The sequence below is a fragment of the Sphaerodactylus townsendi genome, linkage group LG06, assembly GCF_021028975.2.
Source record: "Sphaerodactylus townsendi isolate TG3544 linkage group LG06, MPM_Stown_v2.3, whole genome shotgun sequence".
NCBI lineage: Eukaryota > Metazoa > Chordata > Lepidosauria > Squamata > Sphaerodactylidae > Sphaerodactylus > Sphaerodactylus townsendi.
In genome coordinates, this window is record NC_059430.1 from 112,632,948 (window position 1) to 112,656,028 (window position 23,081).

Genomic DNA, 23,081 nt, shown 5'->3' on the forward strand with positions numbered 1-23,081 from the left:
GTATATACTTGGCACTCTTGGAGATCCGAGCCTACTCCACAATGGAGTGTAATTTCATGAAGTGCCAAGCTGTGTTTGTTTGCAACACAAATTGAAAAGTTTTGGCTAGACGTGAGGGGTAGGCAGTTTCAGCTCGGCAGCCCAGTTTAAACAAGGGCGTGTACTGTATTGTCGAAGGCTTTCACGGCTGGAATCAAACGTCAGGAGAGAATGCTGCTAGAACACGGCCTGGAAACCACACGGCACCCAAGGGCGTGTCCTGTTTATGTTTAACCAAAAACAACAAAATCTGAATTCCAAAGCCAGAAAAGCTGATTTAATTGCTTTATTTATTTTTCTTATTATTATATGATAGTCAAGACAGGCAGGACGGTACGCAAGTCATTTAAACCACATTTTGACTAATGGAAACTTGATTCCCCTTTTGCATTTGATGCACTTATAGCCTTAAAAAGGAATCCCCACCTAATCTCCATAGCTACTAAGGATGGAAACTCCCACAACCGAACTTGGATTCTCTGAAAGCAGAATTTAGTGACGAAGGTAATAAATATAAGTTGGCTAATATAGTATATATAGTTTTCTCCCCACTTTTCTCTCAACAGGAATTTGTGACTGGTTCAATTCAAAGTGATATATGCATCACATTGGTAGGTTAGGAGAATGAAATTGAGGATTTTTGTGTCCATCACAGTCGGGGTGTATCTGCCAGAGGGACATGGGGGGGGGCAATTGACCCCGGGCGCCACCCATTAGGTCATGTGGGTGGTGCAAAATTGCACCCCCCATGTGACCAGAAGGAGCAGCTGGGCGCCTGCCGCCCCCGGACGAGGGGTGCCCAGTGGTGGGATCCAAAAATTTTAGTAACAGGTTCCCATGGTGGTGGGATTCGAATAGTGGTGTAACGCCAATGGGGCTGGGCGGGGCATGACGGGGGCGTGGCCGGGAATTCTGGGGGCGGGGCATTGATAATTTCTCTGTTACTGTAAAAAACTCTTACTGTAAAAAAAAGTTCCAGCTCGTATCTTTCTGTCCATAATTTAAACTCATTATAGCAAGTCCTATCGTCTACTGCCAATAGAAACAACTACTTCTCCTCTAATTGACTGCCTGTCAAATACTTTCAAATACTTAATTTTGTTTCTAGAAAAGAAGGATACTTTCCTTCAACAAGGAACTTTACCATATTTCTAAAACATGTTTTTAAAACAGCCCAACAGGGAGAATTATCCCATTTTCTACCTTCGCTAACCAGCCACATAGGAAACAACAGGACTTTATGATTTTTGGACATAATGGAATTTCTAACGGAAAAGCAGACCCAATTAGTAACCCCCTCTCGGCACACCCAAATAATTAGTAACCCACTCTCGGGAACTGGTGAGAACCTGCTGGATCCCACCTCTGGGGGTGCCCCGCCTGGCTGCTCCTTCAGGTAAGTGCGGGGCGCAGGAGTAGGTGTTGCCCCCAGGTGCCATTTTATCTTGGTATGCCTCTGATCATTGTACATATACCCAAGGCTCTAACATGCAATGCTCCTATATATTTTAAAATTGGGAATTCTAGTGCCTGCATTCCCAAAAGTATACCACACCCCTTTGATAAACCCTAAATATACTTCTTTTTATTTATTCACTTCTAATTTCTTAGTCTTTCCCTAAGTTGTGTTGCTCTAGCCAATTTGAACAGTGAAAGGTAGAAGGTTCTCAGGATTAGGGAGTGTGCTGGTGAGTCCTACTGGGAGGGTGGCTTCCTGCTGATCTCCCTGCTAGGCCCAGCTTGTTGTTTGGGGTGGGGGAAGAGTGGTGGCAGGCTTGGCAGGGAGGCCGGCTTCCTGCTGCTCTCCCTACCATTCTGGCTTACTCCTCAGTCGCAGGGAAGGCGGTGGGAAGCAAGTCGTTGCCACGCGTTCCAATCCTTAGGCAATTATGTCTACGGAGAGTAGCTTTTCCTTCTGTGTCACACCGTGTCGGAATAAATAGAACAGCCTCCTGAAATTGCTGAGTTATTACAGCTTTAACATAATATAAATGTTTGAGATCTCCTAATGCCTGATAAGTGGCTTCAGAGCCCTGGTAAATTGGATTTACAGGTAATTAAATAAACTTCATTCTTAGCACCCTTTTATAAATTGTCGCATTTCTTGCCTCCTCCTGGCCTTAAGAGGGCTGACGCTGAAAGGAGTACAGTATTTGGGAGTATGTGCACTCTGTCCTGTTTATATTTCTCAAAGAATGACAAAGTATCCTTCGTAATTTTCATGTTTTGGAGGCTGGATTAATGTAGGAAATCATAACTCCTCTTAAAGTGAACTTTTTTTGTTCCTAGAGTGCTCTTTTTTTAAAGTACATTGAATTTCTTTTTTCTGGGCAGTACTGATTCCCAAGCAGTTGAGTACTTTTCCTTTCATCCCACTCTTTTTCCACCCTACCACCCTACCACCCTACCTCTGATTGCTCAAAACCATAATTGATAAAAAATAAGCTTTGCTTTTAGTTAACACACACCCTGGTGACTCTTTTTCCTACTCACCCTAATAATTAACCCATGCAATTATAAGCACATATGCTGGAGAGTTTTAAATGGCTACCTTCTTTCTCCTCCTCTGCTTGCCCAACTAATTTCCTTTATTTAATATTTAAAAAAACAAACAAAATATAAACAATAAACGAATTAACTTCTCATTCTGGACAGAAAAACATTCCATTTTTTCAAACTTTCCAGACCTTTGACCACATAATAGGCCGGTTAGTTTACATACACTCAGCTGATTTCTTCAACCACTCCTCCTCCTCTGGGATTATATTGTTCCAAACTCAGTGAAGAATTAACCTTGCTGATGTTACAGCACTGAGAACAAATTCATGGACTACTTTAGGAAAAAAATCCATGAAATTGAATAGGAAAACCTTAGGAGATAATAACTTTTTCCTTATACTTTGAGAGATGACCATAGCATTCATATTTCACTATTCTACTGCACTACTGCATTTCCACCTATATGCATACAATTTGCCTTGATATCTTCACATATCCAACGATCCCCTTTATTCCCTTGATTTTTTTTTTGCCAATGTAAGGGGTGACAGTTGGCACTGGTATAGCCTTTTTGTTAAACTTTCTTTGGCTGAGAGGTTTACACAGAATGTTAAACCAGTTCTTAACATGAATGCCCAAACTTCTGGATGTAACTGTGGCTTTCGCATCTTTTGTCCAGAGCTTTACCATTTTTTTCCTGCTGTTTACTATTAACAACCAATATACAATTATATATCTTATAAATATATATTCCTTTCCCTGGCTAATGTTAATCTTTCAGTACCTGTCTGCTAGGTTCTTATTTCCCCTTTAATTTGTTGGAAGCCTTTAATCTGTATGTACTGGAACCAAGGAATCTTTCCCCTTAAGGGTGGTATGTATTGCTAAGGTGATAATTGTTTGTCCATTACGTACCAAAGACTTGTAAGTAGACGTTCCCAGATCTCCTCAAAATCCTTTGCAGCCATACTAAAGTCTTTTGATCTTATATGCCAACAGTTATATTCCAGGAGCTAATTTGGATCTAGGGTATCAATTACAAAATTGTCCATGGCATAGTTGCAATCCTCCCCCATCCCTTTCCTTCTATTCAATTAAATCTGGATACTCAGTGGTACTGACACAAAGGATTGCTCAGCTAAGAAGAGTTTGGATTCACATCACCCCTTTCTCTCCTGTAAGGAGACTCAAAGGGGCTTACGATCTCCTTTCCCTTCCCCCCACCCCACAACAAACACCCTGTGAGGTGGGTGGGGCTGAGAGAGCTCTGAAGAACTGTAACTCGCCCAAGGTCACCCAGCTAGCATGTGTTGGAGTGCACAAGCTAATCTGGTTCCCCAGATAAGCATCCACAGCTCAAGAGACAGAGCAGGGAAATCAAACCTGGTTCTCCAGATTAGGGTGCATCTGCTCTTAACCACTACACCACGCAGTTCGGATTTATACCTTGCTTTTCTCAGCCGTAAATAATCTTAAAGCAGCTTACACACTTCTTCCCGTCCTCTTCCCACAACAGAAACCCTGTGAGGTAGGTGGACTGAAAGAGTTCAGAGAGAACTGTGACTGGCCCAAGGTCATCCAACAGGTTTCTTGTGGAGCGGGGAAACAAACCTGGTTCTCCCAAAGAGTCCAGTGCTCTTAACCACACCATGCTGACTCTGGATGGTTAACGGTGTGTCTTTTATCTTCCTTTATCCATTTAGTTATCCAATCAACTCTAGCTGAACAGTGATACTTTTGTATAATGGAGGTTTCCTAGTCCTCCTCTTATTCCCCCCAGCTCCTTTCTTTTCTTCAAACAAAACCCCAGCCTTCAGAATGGCAGTCATCCCCTCCCCCAAAATGGATGTGCTTCTCCTTGGCTGCCTCCAGGTTCTCTCTTTTCAAAATGTGCTTTGATTCCTGTTAACAATGGAAATGTTTGTTGTCTGAAGTGGGATGGGCAGAAGGTCAAAGGCCACTGCTCCCTCCCTCCCAGCTTGGAACCCTTCTTAAATGAATCTGCAGATTTAAAGAGCTCAGCATGTCTTAGCTACAGAGCTGCCTCCACAACATTAGTACCGTCACCATCGAGCCTTCAAACAAGCGTGAGATTATACAAATCAGGTAGATAAACCCCAAAATCCACCATATTATATTGTCTACGATCCCAAAAGCGCCAAGAACAAAATGCACACAAACAACCAGATGCCGTTGCGTAACAACTTCCATTTATTATTTTCCACACTACGTTTCTCCCCCCAGTGTTAAATATTTTTTTTACAAAGCAAGAAGAACCTCCAGATCAGTTGGACAGGTAGTCGTGAGGAGAGTCAGATACTGAACGGGTTTCCAAAGTTCAATAACTATACAAAACACTGGACAAAAAAAAAACAAACCCACGCCTGCAGGCAATTTGGCAACGAAGTTGGCATTGAACGACCGGTGGTCAGAAGCTCTCATTCCGCTTTGACGTAAGTTCGAGTGCAGACGACATTGCCCATGGTCAGAGTCTGAAAAAGAAAAGACAGCAATGATTTCTGAACTCCCATTGGACTCAAATCGCCTGTTTGCCAGATGTGGTTTTGTGTATCTGAGGTGGCCCGATTAAAAAGGTCGTAACTAGAAACTACCCCTCTAAGCAGTTTTCTTCTCAAATCTTTAACTTCTTTGCTCAGGCCACAGACTTCTTCAGTAGAGTTGCACTTCGACCTTCTTACCAAAATTAGTTTTCCATCCTTCAGTTCCCGAACTAGCGATGTCTCCTTTCCGTCCCATTTCTGCACGTGGGTGAGTTTTTCTCCATCTAATGTCACAACGGACTAGAGAAAGAGAAAAAGAGTTGGTTTTAAGGCCCTGCTTTTCAATCATGAGAAGTCTCAAGGCAGATGGCAATCGCTGTCCCTTCCTCTCCCCACAACAGGCACCTTATGAGACAGGTGAGGTTGAGAGAGCTCTCAAAATTAAAAGTTGGCCACTCACGTGGAAGAACCGGGAATTGGACCCAGTTCACCAGACTGGAGTCTGCCATTCTTAACCACTACACCACTCTGGCACTCCATGAACATTCAGTCTCTAGTCAGAGGTCTAGCGGTTTATAAACAAAGAATCTAAACCAACCTGGCTAGTAAGCCCAGTCGCTAGCCTTTCTGTCAATCTGTCTTTTCCTCTTTTTTTGCCACCAAGTTACAACCAACTTATGGCAACTCATAAGAGGTGAGCAGAGGTGATTTCCCATTGCCTGCCTGTCCACAGCAACCCTAGACTTCCTCGCCGATCTCCCATCCAAGCATTAATTGCAGCTGAGCCTACTTAGCTTTTTAGACGCTTGGGCTAGCCAAGTCGGGAGCCACCCGTATTTACTGTAGTCATTTTATGGCACATTGATGCCTAAAAGAAAAGGAACTAGCTCTCTGTTTCCACCTGGTCCTTGGAAGGCAATTTATACTTGCCCCCCTGGTACATCAAGCAAGTAGCTATTTAAAATCCTGAGTTCAGTTTATTCTTTGAAGAGGATAAACAAATACTTCTGATCTGAAGTGTGAGGAAGTGGCTGCTCAGGAGAGCAGTGATAAATTCATTCCTTGGTAGATGTTTGGATTTTCAAGACAGCGTGTTGCCCTTTGCAGTGCCCAGCTTCTGTTTTAGATACCTTCCTAGCTTAACCAAAGCGCCAAAAGATTAGACCCTGCACCTTTCATCCTGACATAGGAATGGGCAAATGCTTCTCCAAAATGAAGAAGAAGAAAAAGAGTTGGATTTATATCCCCCCTTTCTCTCCTATAGGAGACTCAAAGGGGCTTACAAACTCCTTTCCCTTCCCCCCTCACAACAAACACCCTGTGAGGTAGGTGGGGCTGAGAGAGCTCTGAAGAACTGAGACTAGCCCAAGGTCACCCAGCTGGCATGTGTTGGAGTGCACAGGCTAATCTGAATTCCCCAGATAAGCCTCCACAGCTCCAGTGGCAGAGCAGGGAATCAAACCTGGTTCCTCCAGATTAGAGTACACCTGCTCTTAACCACTACGCCACTGCTGCTCCTGTGAACGCCGTGAAGCTCCTGAGGGTATGGTAAATGTAGACGGAGGGGATTTTTTTGTTAGTTTAGGCAGAAAATCTTGTACTCCCCAGTGTGTGTGACAGGCACTCCAAAGGGGAGACTGTCTGTATAGCACTGTGTTTGTAACCTGTGGGAAGCTTAATTTCCTGAGGAAAAACATTATGGCCGTTTCGCCTCCGCGACGCTGGAGGCAGAAGCGTGACTGGCTGGTCGGGCATGCAGAAGCGCCGTCCACCACCGGCCGACCAGGCATGTCCCCAGCAGGCCTCTGAAAGCGCGTCGCCCGAGAGCCTGAGATCACCGCCTCACTGGGCCCTGCGCACCTGCTCCAACGTCGCAGGGCAGGGGGGCGTGTCCCCAGGCCTCGGCGACGCGCCGGAGGCTCGGGGACAAGGTAAGTGCAGGGAGGGAGTGGGGGGGGGGAGGCGCCTTGAAGCACGGCAGCGGCTTCAAGCCGACATTCCCGGGAAAGTGCGCTTCCCAGCGCACTCCCGAAACGCAGGCTTCGCACCGGTCGGGTGGCGCAAGGGCGGTGCGGCTGCGATGCAGCTGTGCCTCCTGTGCGAATGGTGGCCTGGGGATGGCGTTTTTGCCGTCCCCAGGCCACCATATTCCGCCCCTGCAGAAATGGCCTAAGCCAAAAGTCTCTAAAGAGCGTAGGGATGGTTCTAAGAACAACTTAATGGGTATAGCTTATGCTTTACCACAAACTTTAAAAAGAACAGTTTTAACTCCTGTCTGTAAATAAATTCTTGTTTTGTTGTTTTCTAAAAGAAAAGCCTATCGTGTGCCATTTATAATTAAGAACTGGCAAAAACTAAAAAGAAAGAATTTTAATTAATTTTTTTCCCTTGGCCCTCCACTGGTGTGATTCCAGTGGAGGTAGGTTCGTTATAGTCTGCATTTATTAAATCCAACTAAAAAAAGGCAAAAGGAAAACTCAACCAAAACAATACAATACAAGGACCACAAAGTTTGAGCTGGAAACAAGCAAAGCTTGATGCCGTGAATATCACAAAATAAACATATTTATTATTATGTGTACACAAAAATATTAGTTAGAAACACCAAGGTCTGAAAACAAGGCTACATCTTAAAAGTCAGTAGAGATTGTAACAATTCCAAACACAATCGATAACAGATGTCAGTGACCAAAAAAGGACAAGATATCTTTTGGCTGATTGAACCTTCCTCAGTTGTCATAGAAACAATTATAAGAACAACGCACCTGGAAGTCTTTATTAAAACCCGCCCTTATTAAACCCTAAACTATTTTAAATCCCTAAAGCAAGGCAGCAATTGCAGCGTTCTTTTGGGCTCACCTTTAGATACTGTTTCTGTTATTTTCGTGCACTGCACCTACACCGCTACTCTCATCCTGCCAACAGCCTGTCTTCTTACAGATTTGGAAACTGAGTTCAAGCAAACGGTTGCCAAACTAAGATGAAGTAAGAGCAGATAACTGTTCTTTCCTGTGATCTCTCTGCATGTTCTTACAAGTGGGTGCGGCAGCTGAACTGAGTTAATTCTGGGAATTTTCTAAAGCTCTCGTGCCTCTTGAGAGGATGCCACATTTTCCAGAGCCTCTGGAATTGGATGCTTTGGTCTAGAACAGGGGTAGGGAACCTGCGGCTCTCCAGATGTTCAGGAACTACAATTCCCATCAGCCTCTATCAGCATGGCCAATTGGCCATGCTGGTAGGGGCTGATGGGAATTGTAGTTCCTGAACATCTGGAGAGCCGCAGGTTCCCTACCCCTGGTCTAGAACAGGATATTGGCCCCTTTGCTGGGACTGGAGGACTTGGGGCGTTCTGGAAATAAGACTGTGAATGAAAGCCTGTCAGTCAAACAACTGGAACCTTAACGGATGGAAGGCCAAGTTAAAGACACAGTTGCTTTATTTTTTGAGACTGTTTTGGGTTCCCTAGTGTTACTGTAACAGGGAATTGAAAGATGTTACAGGTAGCCTTTCCTTTAAACCCAGGTGGCAATCAAATTGTATCTTTTCCAATATCTTATTTCAAAAAGATATCGCTGCTTCCGGCCGTGCTTGAACTGCTTTAGAATCCAGTTAAAACTATTAAGACAAAGGCTTAAAAATGCTTTCAGTTGACGGTCCTATACAAAATAGAATTCATGAAAAACATAATTCCAGCCTCCTGAAGGGAGGGACAGTCCGGCTATATACCTTACAACTTGCTGCTACATGAGTTTTGGATGTCGTTTATTAAAACACTTACACTCCGCTTTGCTGAATGGAATCAAAGAGGGCTTTTCATCAAATTATGAACTGAGGCAGACGGGGGTGAGAGATTCAACTGTTTCTCTATTCTGGGATTTTTATCCCAAATTTAGTACTTAGTGAAAAATTCCGTAGCCGTCCATAATAAAAATACACACACACACACACACACACAATAGCTGCAGCTGAAACCCCATTGAAAAATACAGCACCCAAAACAGTGTTTCAGCACCCCCTAGAAACAGAACCCTTCCGTACGGAGCACATTCTATGAAGCTGCTCTTGTAGCAGCAAATTGTTAGGCATAGCCAGACAGTCCTCCCTTTAGGAGGCTGGAATTGTGTGAATTATATTTTTCATAGGAATATCAACTGAAGGCGTTTTTAAGGCTCTCGTAGATGCCAGGTAAGGTCATTTGTGCCAGAGGGAAAGTCAGAGGTTGACAGTTAGCGGGCCATAACTGGCAGATGAGGCCATACTGGGCAGGCAGGGGGTGGGTGGGGGGTGATAAGCTAGAATCACAATCCAGATTGCTTAGCAGACTGTGGACTTTTTATTTTTTTCCCCCTGTAGCTTTCTTGCCTCTAGATTGGCAACAGGTTGCTGTAGACAGTACCCCGAGGGGCTGGATTGAACCACAAAACGGACCCTTATTGGCTAGTCCCAATGAATGGCAATTGTCTGTCATTCCTCCACAGCTTTGCAGCCAGCCCCAGCCTAGGTCATGTTACTCTCACTGTTGTTTACCCTCCGGCTGTCTGCCAGGCAAATTATATCCTTTGGAAGGTCAGCTGCCCAGCTTGTCCTTAGCACGCCCGCTACAGTTCACACACACACACCCTTCTGGTGGAAAATCTATGAGATGCTCTTCTTTGCTTGTGAGCTTTTGATAGGACAGAGATGCTTTTAATAGACTTTTTTTTAATCACTGATGGTTTAACTGATCTAAATAAATGTATGTGTGGACAGACAAAGTATATCTGTGAGAATAAAGCAGAAAGTATTTGACGGTTTAGTAAAACAAGATCTGCTAGTGTCAATAGGCCACACCCAAAATGCCTTCAAAAGCTAAAACTAATAAGACCTTTTTGAGTGTCTGACTCTGCTCTATACCAGATCAGGCTACATTTTAATCTCCCTTGGCATTCTCCTTTCCAATGCCTCCCAACTCTAACTTAAGAAATATGGGCGCCCTTCAATCTCACCCCCAGTAGCTGACTGATGCTTGCAGATATTCTTGAAACAGCAATTCTTGGTGCACGAAGATGTGTGTGTGGCGGAGCCAAATGCTATGACAAGCTGGGCTTGTGCCCATTTTTTCTAAATCGCATGATGTCAGAACATAGCCCTGGCATTCAAGTGTGGAAGAGAACTTGCCTGTTACCGTTTTCATTGTAAGTATCCAAGCCAGTGGCTGATTTCGAGCTGGGTCTCCATGCATGTGTGAAGCCATATCAAGTCGCTATCAACTTAGGATGACCCTGTAGGGCAGCGATTCCCAACCAGGGTTCCATGGTACCCATGTCCCAGGGGTACCGCGGCAACACTACCGCCCCCCCTCACTTTTGCAGTGTCTCCCACCAGCACCAGCAAGGACGTAGCGCTGGCCCAGGGCCTGCCGCAAGGTCAACAGCCCCTCCCCCCAGGGCTTCCCTTCACCCTGGGAGGGGAAGGTGGGGGGGGTGGCAAGCAGGGGCACTGGGAGGGGATGGCAGGGGTACCATGAGATATGAAGAGTGAGGTCAAGGGTACTGTGATGTCGAAAAGGTTGGGAAACACTGCTGTAGGGTTTCCCAGGAAAGAGATGAATAGCGGTGGCTTGCCAATACCTGCCTCTATGTAGCAACCCTGGACTTCCTTGGTGGCAAATGCTAACCAGAGCCAACCTTGCTTAGATACTGAGACCTGACAAGTTTGGCCTAGCCTGGGCCATCCAGATCAGGGCAAGTTTGAACTCCTTTTGCCCGGCCCAACCCGCACCTCCTGATTGACACACGGAGAGATGCTCAACAGGCCGAGCCTCACCTTGACATGCCTGTCGTCCGCAGTTGTCTCATCAAATTCTTCTCCCAGCTTGCAGGTGACCTCTGTGCTCTTGAAGGTGCTCTGGGTCTTGATAGTTACCTTGTCACCGTCGACTTCAATAATTGTGGTGGGTTTGGTCAGGTTCGCTATCTGTCTTGTGGCAAATCCCACACCTGCGGGGAGGATCAAGGAGACCAGAAACCAGCCGTTTAAAGACTTCGACATTTAGAGTGGACATATATTATTAATTACTCCAAACTTCAGGGAAGCCCCATTTTATACCTGTGGCAGACCAGTTCCTAGATGCTCTCTGCACCTATCAAAAACTGCCTCCTTGAGTGAGTTGCAGCAAATGACAGTTCATAAACTGGTTGTGGTAGGCTTTCCGGGCTGTGTGGCCGTGGTCTGGTAGATCTTGGTCCTAATGTTTCGCCTGCATCTGTGGCTGGCACCTTCAGAGGTGTATCACAGAGGGAAGTGTGTCTGAAGATGCCAGCCACAGGTGCAGGCGAAACGTTAGGAACAAGATCTACCAGACCACGGCCACACAGCCCGGAAAGCCCACACCAACCAGTTGAGCCCGGCTATGAAAGCCTTTGACAATACATCAGTTCATAAAGTTTAGAGGCAGCTGAACGTCAAGCAAGACCCCTGTCTTGAACTCGGGTAGTCTTACAAACTAGGGCAGTGATGACGAACCATTGACACATATGTCAAAAGCGACAAACCACGAGATTTCGTGTGACCCACCGATGTTCACCAGTACCCAACAACTACTATTCTCCCTGCTTGAGTTTCAGTCCCTTTTTTGTAATTACTTGACATTTCTTTATATAATACAGAGCACCACACATGATTGGACTGTATTTTTTAAAATAAATGAATATGTAAAGAATTGTTTCTCTTGTGTTTGGTTCAGGGGTGACACGCCCACAGAGTCAAGTTAGGCATTTTCTGAGTTTTTTGACACGCTGAGCCCAAAAGGTTCACCATCACTGAACTAGGAGAAGACGAAGACAGGAGTGGAAGCAAAAGGTAGATCAGTTGGGTCATGTCAAAATGGTGAGGAGCGGTGAACAGGTATTAACCTGCAATGGCTAATCTTTCCCGGGTTGGCGTGCCTCCCGGGAGGGAAGTTATGTTGGATGAGAATGTCCTTTGGGTGTCCTTCCCAGCACTTCTGCATTCTCAGAGAAGTAGGCACTTGAGAGTCGAGTTTCTAACAGCAGCTCCTGTGGAGCCAGTCGCTCCCTCTCAGTCTAATCTATCTACATTATTGTAAGCATAAGGTGTTGGGGGGAGCAGGACAAGGCACATTCTGAGTTTCTTGGGAGGAGGTTGAGATAGCAAAAGTATTCGTTAAAAATAAAAACAATCTACCTCCATTTGGCTTCCTCGCCCACCAGTGACTCTAGCATGGGTTGCTCTGTCAGGGGAGAACGGGTCACCAGAACTGTCCCCATCCCTACTAGCAAAAAGCCATGAAAGTTAGGACTTTTAGTCAGAGGGGATCAAAAAGGTGGCATGTAACTTTTAACTCTTGCAATGTGGCCTTTCACCTTTAGTTCCATATGGCCTATAAACAATCTAGCTCAGTTCCTATAGAAAAATTAGCTTGTTAATGCCACACGGTGGGTTCATTGAAATATTTGGGTTCTCTTGAATTGCTACAATGTTGCCTATGGCTCATTTTTTTTAAAAAAGAAAAGAATGTATTGTGGAAGGCTTTCACAGCCAGAATGAACTGGTTGTTGTGGGTTTTCTGGGCTGTGTGGCCATGATCTCTAGTAAATGCCCACATCTATGGCTGGCATCTTCAGAGGCATGTCATAGTCAGATGTGTTTCTCTGCATGGCACAGTGTGGGGTGTTTTGGGTAGTTGGGCACCTGTTTTTCCCACCTCCCAAGTGGAAGGAGGAGGAGGCACATTTGCACGCGTCCGGGCGGAGACATTTCTCCACTTTCCAAACACAAACTGCCCAATCTGTTGCCAATACCTACTTCTGCTCTACTTTACTTCCACCGATCTCCATCCACACCAGCAGCCCAGATACATATAATCCTGCCCTAATAACAGTAATTCCCACATGCAAAGTGTTGGGACTATCCTTAAAAGTAACCAGAGAAGAAATACCAGTTTTAAATATGAAAATGTTGCAGTCATTAAAGGGCCGATAATTTAGGGGAGCTTTCAAGATGGAGCAGCCAGGGGAAAGGAGAGAAGAGGGGAATGGAGACTGTTGGAGAGAAATGGGGTCAGCCACCAGGAGCTTTAAAACAGGCACCAGCAATTGAATTAATGTCATTTGGTAATGATGTTGCCCTTCTGGATTTCCCCTCTGTGAAACTGAAAACAGAACATGGTGTGTGCATGTGCGTGTGACTGATTTGATTGCCCAAAAGCTTAATTTGAGGGCTTTAAGCAACAGTACAGGCAGCTGAGATGAATAAATGTCTCCAGTGTATTGTCAAAAGCTTTCACGGCCGGAATCACTAGAGCCGTGGTGGCGAACCTATGGCACTCCAGATGTTCATGGACTACAATTCCCATCAGCCCCTGCCAGCATGGCCACCACTGCACTAGAGTGTTGTGGTTTTTCCGGGTTGTATGGCTGCGTTCCAGTAGCATTTTATCCTGACGTTTCGCCTGCATCTGTGGCTGGCATCCTCAGATAATGCTCTGAAGATGCCAGCCACAGATGCAGGTGAACCGTCAGGAGAAAATGCTACTGGAACACGACCATGCAACCCAGAAAACCCACACCTTAAATATCTCCATTTTTCAGGGTGGCTGACCTGATGTTTAACACAGACTGTGAGTTGTGGAGTCTCTTCAAGGAGTTTGCAGGCCAACAGTCTGCAATGGACACTTCTGCCTTTTGCATCGTTTTCTTTCTCTCCAGTCCCTCCATTTCAGTTTCTCATACTCTCCCTTCCCCCTTTGTGATAATGTATAACATTTTGCATTGTGGAAACCGGTTTTATATTCTGGGTAGTCACGATAAGCCTGTCACAGCAAAAGCAAACAGCCCTCTACTTTCAAGAGGTGGATTCAAACCCACAGAAGTACATACACAGTGTTTAAAGTGCTGGAAATGCTTAAACTTGTTTAAGGTGCTCATCTTTTTAGTATGTGGGTAGGAATGGAATGGGTCCAGAGGAGGGCAACCAAAATGGTAAAAGGTCTGGAATACATGCCCTGTGAGGAGAGACTTAGGGAGGTGGGTATGTTTAGTTTGGTGAAGTGAAGGTTAAGAGGTGACATGTTTAGATATCTGAAGGGATGTCACGTTGGTGAGGGAGCAAGCTTGTTTTCTGCGGCTCCAGAGACTAGGACCAGGAGTAATGGGTTCAAGGTGAAGGAAAAGAGGTTCCACCTAAACATCAGGAAAAACTTCCTGACAGTAAGGGCTGTCCGACAGTGGAATGCACTACCTTGGGTGTGGTGGAGTCTCCTCCTTTGGAGGTTTTTAAAAAGAGGCTGGATGGCCATCTGTCAGGAGTGCTTTGATTGTGTGTTCCTGCATTGCAGGGGGTTGGAATTGATGGCTCTTGTGGTCTCTTCCAACTCTATGATTCTACGTGTGAATCGAGAGTAGAGGGGAAGGAACATGTAGCTATTTTGTTAGTCACTCTAACACTTTTTCCCTTTGTGTTTTGATGAGCTCGTGCTATACATAGCCCACTTGGCAAGCCCTGTCACTTACGATGTGACACTTCACGCAAATCACACACATTGCCATCCATAATTTTTAAAAAACAGGGCATAAGTTGAGCAAGTGAATACTGAAATACGTTGCACAGAAACTGCCTTTTCAGAGAGATGTCGAAGAACGGAGCAAAACCTGAACCGAATGTCTGAACGTTAAACCCTCCATGAAAGGCGATTGCATAGTTTGTCTCTATTATTAGTTCTATGGAAAAGTTTAAAAGTTGCGTGGGGAGTGGGGCGGGTTGTGCTATCCATTGTTGTGGCTAAACCAGACTACGGCCCTGTTAATCCCACCCTCCCTGCATCTAGCAGGGGTCAGCAGCGTGACAGAAAACTTCTCTGAATGAGGTGGATCAACTAAGATTGAGATCTGCTTGAGGTGTGTGTGTGTGTGTGTGTGGGGGAAACGGCTGGGTAGAAAAAGAACGGAGTCTTCATCCATCCGAATCAAATCTGCGACCTTCCTGTTGTCGCTGTAAGGGTGGGATTTGGGCCAAGCGTCCACCACTTGAGAACATGGGGAAATCAAGCCTGCTCGGGAAAATGCTGAAAGGGTTGGCAGAGCTACTTTTTTGAGCCAAGTGGCTCCATACTGAGCGTGCTTCAAGGAGGCCTGGATATTTGCACAGGGTGGGCTGACGATAAGAGTTCTCCAAGCAACCTGGCCTGGAGGCACTGTGGCAGGGGAGAGGGAAAGAACCCTCTGAGCTGCATTCCTTTGGGGTGAGCTTTTCCTAACTGGCTGCCAGTTCCCATTTATCACTTGAAGGAACTGCAGGGGGAGCAGCCTTTGGTACCCCCAGGTACAGAAACCCTGGGACTGAAGCCAGCTTGAAGATCATCTGCCATAACCCTTAAAACCAGTAGTTGACCTAGAGGAATGTGTTACATGCTGTCAAGTCATTTTCCACTCATGGCAACCCTATGAATCAGTGGCCCTTTCCACACAGACGCTTTAAAACATTTTAAGGCAGGACGTTTTGGATAGTTTTCACCTCAAAACATTTTATTTCCCGCCTCAAGGTGTTTTAAATGCATCCGCTTTTCCAGCAGTTCTTTCGATGAAACTTTTTCAGATGTTTTGACTTGCTGTGTGTATCTCTTTTAAACCTCTCTGCATTTCCCAGACTACCTCCCCGGTGCCATTTTCTGAGCTCGCTCCGTTCCATCTCATCAGTTTATTTAGTCAGTTCTGATTTTTTTTTAAAGGGAGGGGGGATAATTCTACAAAGCACCGAATCCAAAATGTACAGGGATTCGCAGGATGAAGTACGAAAACACTGAATCCACCAATAATTTTTTTACCAGAAGAATCACAAAATGGCAGTCAGGAAGCGTTTTGAGAGGGTGAGTGTGGACAAACTAACAACGGGGCGGGGGGGGGGGGATCCAAATGGTTTGCAATTGTTTTCCGTGACTTGTGCAGAAAGGGCCAGGGTCCTCTGAACTGAACTGTCGTTAACAGCCTTGCTCAGCTCTTGCAAACGAAGGCCTATAACTTCCTCAATTGAATCAATCCATCTGATCATGACTCTTCCTCTGTTCCTGCTGCCTTCAGCTTTTTCTAGCATTATTGCCTTTCCGTAGAACACAGGTGTCAAACTCATGGCCCTCCAGATGTTATGGACTACAGCTCCCATCATCCCCGGCCAGCATGATGCTGGCAGGGGATGATGGGAACTATAGTCCATAACATCTGGAGGGGCGCGAGTTTGACACCTATGCCGTAGAACAGGGGTAGGGAACCTGCGGCTCTCCAGATGTTCAGGAACTACAATTCCCATCAGCCTCTGTCAGCATGGCCAATTGGCCATGCTGGTAGGGGCTGATGGGAATTATAGTTCCTGAACATCTGGAGAGCCGCAGGTTCCCTACCCCTGCCGTAGAAGAACAGCAAAAGAGAAAGAGGCTCTTTGAAGATAGCATGGGCGACGGTGAGCCAGGCCTCCCTGTCCCCCTTCCCAAAAGTAGGCACATCCTGAGGCATCTGAGTAGGGCACTACGAAAGCTGACCAGCACTCAGCTGGCTGGGCTTGGCCCTCTGGCCTTTCTAGATGCTGGTGACAAGCCCTAGTTAGGGCACAGGTGTCCAACTCTGGCGCTTCAGATGTTCATGGACTACAATTCCCATCAACCCCTGCTGATGGGAATTGTACTCTATGAACATCTGAAGCGCCAGAGTTGGACACTCCTGAGTTAGGGTAAGCAGGAAATTCAATTCTGTAAAAAAGGCTTTAGTTCTTAGGTTGCTGACAAAGATATATTCTCTCTGTGCTTCGAGGCATCCCTCGCTGTGATTTAACTTGTCCTCAGACTTCGATTTGAGCAGATTGTCATCTCCACCCCCAGGACTTTTGTGCCTTTAGGAAGAGTAGAATTCCAAAGGTAAAATTCGCAGCTATGGCCCCACCCTGCCAGGAACAGCTGCACCTCCGGGAGTCCTTGCCCTCTGCGCTAGAGACACAGCAGCACCGCCATAAACAAATCAGGGACAGGACAATCCCAGCACTGATTGAAAAGCTCATTCCACCCCCGGCCGCAGATTCACCTGGATCAACCCGGGATCTCAGCTGCTGCATTCATTTGCCCTTCCGGGCCCACTGGCCAACATGTTTTGCAAGCAACATTGCTGAGCGGACTGGACCCCAGGCCTTGGCTACGCCATTCTGCCTGCTAGCAGAACCCAGCCACTTGGTCCCTCAGGAACCAGGACTGGTTCAGTGAGAAAGGCTAATGAAGCAGCGGTCTGGACTTTCAAGATTTGATGGCGTTCCTCCCTTTGCACCAAAAGGCGCCAAACATTTTAGCCAAAAGCTGCCCTAGTCATGTTGAATTATATGAGCATATCGTCCGTCTTGACCTGGGTGGGCCAGGCCAACCCCATCTCATCAGATCGTGGAAGCTGAGCAGAGCCAGCCCTGGTTACTACTTGGATGGGAGACCACGAAGGAAGACCAGGGTTGCTACACAGAGGCAGGGAATGGCTGGTTGTCTCTTGCGCCCTATGGGATCGGCAACTTGACAGCACTTTTGACCATATTGCGCTATTAAGTTGGAACCAACTTTAGTGATTCCCCTGCCTCCTGCATGAGGGGCCTTCAAGGCAAGTGGGAAGCAGAGGTGGGCTGCTATCGCCTTCCTCTGCAAAGTCTTCCCTGGTGGTCTTCCATCCAAGTGTCATGACTGGGCTATACCATGCCACATCCCCCATGCTGAATTAAGGGGAGCAAAAACTAAGCAAAGGGGATGCACAATGCCATGAACTCTTCCCCAATTCCCCTATGGACACCCCCCCCACACACACACACCCAGTCCTTTTCCTTAGCCCAAATCCAGGCTGGTATGGGAGCCCAAGCAAGAAGCAGCACGCCTGGTGAGGGCAGGGGAGGGGGGCTGTGGCGCAAAGACCAGAACTTGAATTCCCACTCGGCCAGGATGCTCCCCGGATGATGTAGTTGAGTCCCTATCTTGTAATGAAACCTACCTCACAGGGTTGTTGTGAGCCTTTCAACCAAGTCCAAAGCAGTACACACGATTTTTTAAAAGTATAAACACATTAAGAGCAACTATACTTATTTCCACCAAAAGATGACAGTAGAACTGTATATTCATCTCCCATTTCCTGAACCTTCTTTTTTCTAGAATGCTCCATTTGGGTCCTGGGGCCTACCTAGTTCTGTCCCCAAGGCACTAGGACCCAAGCGGAGCACTCTAGAGCAGGGGTCTTCAAACTATGGCCCTCCAGATGTTCACAGACTACAATTCCCATGAGCCCCACCACTTGGCCATGGTGGCAGGGGTTGATGGGAATTGTAGTCCATGAACATCTGGAGGGCCATAGTTTGAAGACCCCTGCTCTAGAACAAAGACTGTCCAGGAAATGGGAGATTAATATACAATTCTACTATCCTATTTCAGTGGGAAAGAGTATAACTGGGCAGCTCGCTGGGCAAGATTGTTCCCTCTGCCCTGCATTCTGTACATCTGTCCTGCAGAGGTGATGCGAACGGCAAGTAGAGACAGGGGTTTTTCAGTGGTGGCACCGTGCCTTGGGAATGCCCCTTTCCCTTTGGGTGGCAGGCCGGGACATTTCTTTTTGGTCCAGGTTTTAAATTAAGGTTTTTCAAAAAGGCTCTTTTTGGTCTGCTTCTTGCATAAAGACTGTTTCATGGATATTTTTTCTAGGCCGGTCCATATTGTTTTGGCCTCATTTTCAATGTCTTGTTTCAGTATTGCAAATATGGTTGTGGTTTATTGCTCTGTATGACTCTGTATTGCCTCTCCAGTCCTACTAGAACAGTCACAACTAGAACAGTAAAACGGAGCAAAGCACTGACACAAATTCAAAATTCCCAGCAATACAGATAAAAAACAACATATGTTAAAAAATGCTAATAAAACCAGCTGTTAAGAAAACAAGCCAGAGTATAGACGTATAAACACAGAGCAGTCAAAAATGATCTAGAGAAAACAGATGGTGGGCTAGTAGCTGACTCCGAGACAGCTAAAAAAAGATGGTAACTCTTGGTTACAAGCCTAGGTTAAAAGAAATTATTGTGCCTGGTGCCTGAAAGAGAGCAAAGTAGGCAACCAGGTCAGCCTCCAGGGAAATGAACATAACTGGCCTTGTTTTGTGCACCAGGGATACAGGGAGAAAACCTCAGGAGCCGATCTCAGCCAGCGGGCTGGACAATATGGGAGGAAGGCTAGTTTTCCTTTATGGCAATGGTGGCAAACCTATGGCACGGGTGCCAGAGGTGGAACAGAGCCCTTTCTGTGGGCACATGCAAACAGAGTTCGCCCCCCCCCCCCACACATCTAGGCTGGCCTGGGCCGCTGGGTTTGATTATTAGCATTAAACCTAAGACCTAGTTTTGGGGAAGCAGTATAGGTAACTCTGTTAAGCGCTATTAAACCCCACTGATTTTCATGCAAAGAACTAAAGCGCGATCCTTTACATGGGAGTAAGCTCGGTTGCTGGCAATGGGGCTTGCTTCTGAGTAAACCCTCCTAGGGTCATGATTCACCCATTCGAAGAGTTGCATGGTTGCTTCAAAGCAAAGCCACCGAGTAGCACCAAGCTTACTCCTGAGTAACGCACGCCTTGGAGCCAACCATTTTTTCTAAACGAAAACCTCAATATTCAGGTTAAATTGCCCTGTTGGCACTTTGCAATAATAAGTGTTTTTTGGGTTGCAGTTTGGGCACTCGGTCTCAAAAAGGTTCGCTATCACTGCTTTATGGGATTTCTTATTTTCTTGTGAGCCACCCACAGCTGGTCTCGGGAAAGGCAGCATATAAATCCCTTAAACAAATATTGGAGTCCATAGCATGCAATGCAACCACCAGCTGTAAGTTAAGGAGCGATTGAAGGACCAGAATCTAAAACCCATCAATTAGGAGGCCAATAATGATACTGAATAATAATAAAGGGTGGGGATCTGGTTCTCTTTGCTCAGGGACACACGTCCAGCCATGATGCCTCTTGGGTGGGAAATGAGAGCCTATAAACGAACCTCCTGGTTGGTCCTCCGCCCTGTGCGAGTTCACACAGCACTTTTCTCTGCCCGTTGGGTGACACGCCGCCCTCGAGCCGGGAAAGGTAGGGGTGCCAACCTCCAGGGGGGGCCTGGAGCCCTCCCGGAAAATGACAACCGATTTCCAGACTCCAGAGACCAGTTCCCCTGGAGAAAATGGGTGCTTTGGAGGGCGGGCTCAAGGGCATTATACCCCGCTCCCCTCGCCCAACCCCCCACCCCTTCTGCCCAAACTGCACCCCAGATCGCCAGGAATTTCCCCAGCCGGAGCTGGCAACTGCAACGAGGGTCATTCGGCTTCACGTTCCCCGGCTCTTTCACGATGCGGCTGCAGAGGAAGAGATGGCGCGATGGGCAAATGAAGGCGCCGGAGAGACGTTTTCCCCCCCCCCCCCCCCATCACGAATTTTACCCTCGCCCACCGCCGGTTTCTCAGAGCATCTCCCGGGAAGCCGACAGCCCCCCCCCCCTTTTGCTGCTGAGCAAAGCGGCCCCCACGTGGCTGGCGCCGGGAGGCCTCTGCAGATGGCCGTCGAGAACGCGCCCCGAGGCAAGCAGGCGGGCTGGTGTCGCCGGAGCGTCCCGAGGACGTTTGCTCTGTCCTTGCTGCAAACCACGGCTGAGGAAGGTCGGTCGCGTGGCCAGCTGCACCTTCGGCCATCGCAAAGCCCTGGCAAGCCCTCTCTCTCTCTCTCTCTCTCTCTCTCTCTCTCCCCCACACCCCCTCGCTGCCTTACCGATGGCCTTCATGTAGTCATCGAAATTGGAGCTCTCCACCAGGTTCCAGACGCCGGCGAAAGCCTCCGCCATGGCGAGTGTCGGGATCGCGCCTGGAGCAGCCGCAGGAAAGGCGAGCGACGGCGGTGTGGCGGGCGGGCGGGCAGGGCAGGGCAGGGCGGCCCTTTTAAAGCGCGGCTTTGCTTTGGCTCACATGGGCGGGGAGACGGCAGCTCCGGGGCGGCCGGCGAGGCGAGGCGCGCCGCAGGAGGCACTGGGGGCGGACCCCCCTTGCCCGGCGCCTCCGCTGAGAAGCCCGCAGGCCTTTCTGCAGAGTCGACCCGGCTTTGCACCGCCCTCCCTCCCTCCCTCCTCCCGCAGGGCTCCGAAGCTACCAGACAGGCTCGGTGGTATGAGAAGAGCACAGGCGCACGACTGGGGCGGGCTGGGGGGTGGGGTGGGGGGCATTAGCATTCCCATTTTTCAGATGGGGCAGCTGAGGCCAAGAGGGATGGGCTAGGTGGCCTCTCAGAATCGGGGTGGGATTCGAACCCGGGACCTCCCAGATGGCAGGTGTCCAGGAGTGCAAGGTGGCTGCAGGTTGCACTATCCTAACCGCGCCTCTTTGCACTCTGTGCCAGGAGACAGACGTAGATCGCAGGGCGATGCCCTATTTCCCACGGTTCAGAAAAGGGAGGATTGAACCCTCCGGGCACCCTGACTCCAGTGCCTGCTCTCCTGGGCAGGTTCTTCCCCGGTGCGGCAGAACTGTTGGGAGTGAAGCAGCAGAATGAACCAGGGGGCTCTGGGAAGCTCCCAACTGCATCTGGGCTTTTCCATGCGAGAAGGTTCCCAGCCGGTCGGGCCCCTTCACTTTCTCCCCATGACCTGGATTAAGGGTGTTTTTTGTGTGAAATGCCATCATCGATGTCCTCCAAAACACCGTGTGGTGGACGGCCTTGCAAACCTCAGGCCCTGACTTGCTTTATAGCAAGGGTGTGTGTGTTCCTCTTTTCCATCTGCCTTCAACCTTTCCTCGCACTGTTGTCTTTTCCAGTGAGTCCGGTATATGCTCTTTTAAGCTGACTTGTAAGGGAAACCATGAGGTGCCTGTAGAGCATCCATGTGGATACCCCACTAGCAAGACCTAGAGATTTCCCTGAATTACAGCTGATCGTCCAGTCCACCATTGCCATTATCTGCCAGAGCAGTGGTTCTCAACCTGGGGGTCGGGACCCCTTTGGGGGTCGAACGACTCTTTCACAGGGGTCGCCTAAGACTCTCTGCGTCAGTGTTCTCCATCTGTAAAATGGATAAACATTATGGTTGGGGGTCCCCACAACAAGAGGAACTGTATTAAAGGGCCGTGGCATTAGGAAGGTTGAGAACCACTGTGCCAGAGGGACAAGGGGGTCAGTTGACCCTGGGCGCCACCCATTAGACCAGGTGGGGTACCCAGCGGGCTAGTGGCTGCATATGACTGGCAGATGGTTACCCAGCAAGTTTCCATAGCAGAGCGGGGATTTGAACTTGGGTCTCTCGGATCCTAGCCAGTTACCCCTCGATCTGGCCCCGACAGACTGCCCAGGACCACCGTCACCCTCCTCTGCCGGCTAAGGTAAGTGGGGCGCAGTGCCTGAACACATGTTATCCCAGGCGCCATTCCCTCCGCCCCCTTATGCCTCTGTCGCCTGCTGACGGTGATCGGCTCCCCAGGAGAAACTAACTGCTTTGGAGGGGGGATTCTAAGCCACTGTATCTCACTGAGGTCACTTCCTTCCTCAAACCCTGTCCTCCCCAGGCTCCAGCCTCCCATATATCCAGGAATCCCCCCCCCCATTTTACCCTCCACTCCCAGTTCTTTAAATGGCTTTGAAAATTTCCCGACAAGAAACATATTGCACCACAGCCTACTTGTGAAAGGGGGAAAGTGGTTTTGTGCTGCACAGGGCACCAGCGTTGTGTCACATCTTTGCGTCTAGGCACATGTGATGCTGACTGCCTATGACTGTCACCCGTAGCAGTGTGGGGATTCGAACTTGGGTCTCTCAGATCCTAGCCTGACAATCTAACCACTGCACCACACTGTTTCTCTGCAACCTTTCTGGCTTCTTCTGGGTGACTTCTGATGAACTGATTAACTGGCTTTGTGGACTCAGCGCCATCCAAAGCAGAGCAACCCCCTTTTCAGCCCGTTGGTGTCAATGGATTTTGAAGGAGGTCTCTCTGTTTAGACTAGATAGCGGCAGCGTTAAACCAAAGGTGTGATCT

At 47.8% G+C, this 23,081-nt stretch overlaps 1 protein-coding gene across 1 annotated transcript; it reads right to left on the reverse strand.

Moving 5' to 3' along the window:
• Positions 1 to 4,726: 4,726 nt before the first annotated feature.
• Positions 4,727 to 21,128, reverse strand: FABP3 (fatty acid binding protein 3). Its single transcript, XM_048501147.1, has 4 exons — positions 20,831 to 21,128; positions 10,845 to 11,017; positions 5,238 to 5,339; positions 4,727 to 5,030 (listed from the first exon to the last, which is right to left on the reverse strand). The coding sequence occupies exons 1-4, from the start codon at positions 20,901 to 20,903 to the stop codon at positions 4,977 to 4,979; spliced, it is 402 nt and encodes a 133-aa protein (XP_048357104.1). The 5' UTR covers positions 20,904 to 21,128; the 3' UTR covers positions 4,727 to 4,976.
• Between the last annotated feature and the right edge of the window lie 1,953 nt (positions 21,129 to 23,081).

Excerpts from the sequence above, each read along its gene's own strand:
- FABP3 (XM_048501147.1), bottom strand. The coding sequence starts at position 20,903 with ATGGCGGAGGCTTTCGCCGGCGTCTGGAACCTGGTGGAGAGCTCCAAT. Across the intron at positions 11,018-20,830 it reads TGACTACATGAAGGCCATCG|GTGTGGGATTTGCCACAAGA; the intron begins GTAAGGCAGCGA and ends TCCTCCCCGCAG. Across the intron at positions 5,340-10,844 it reads CGGACGACAGGCATGTCAAG|TCCGTTGTGACATTAGATGG; the intron begins GTGAGGCTCGGC and ends CTCTTTCTCTAG.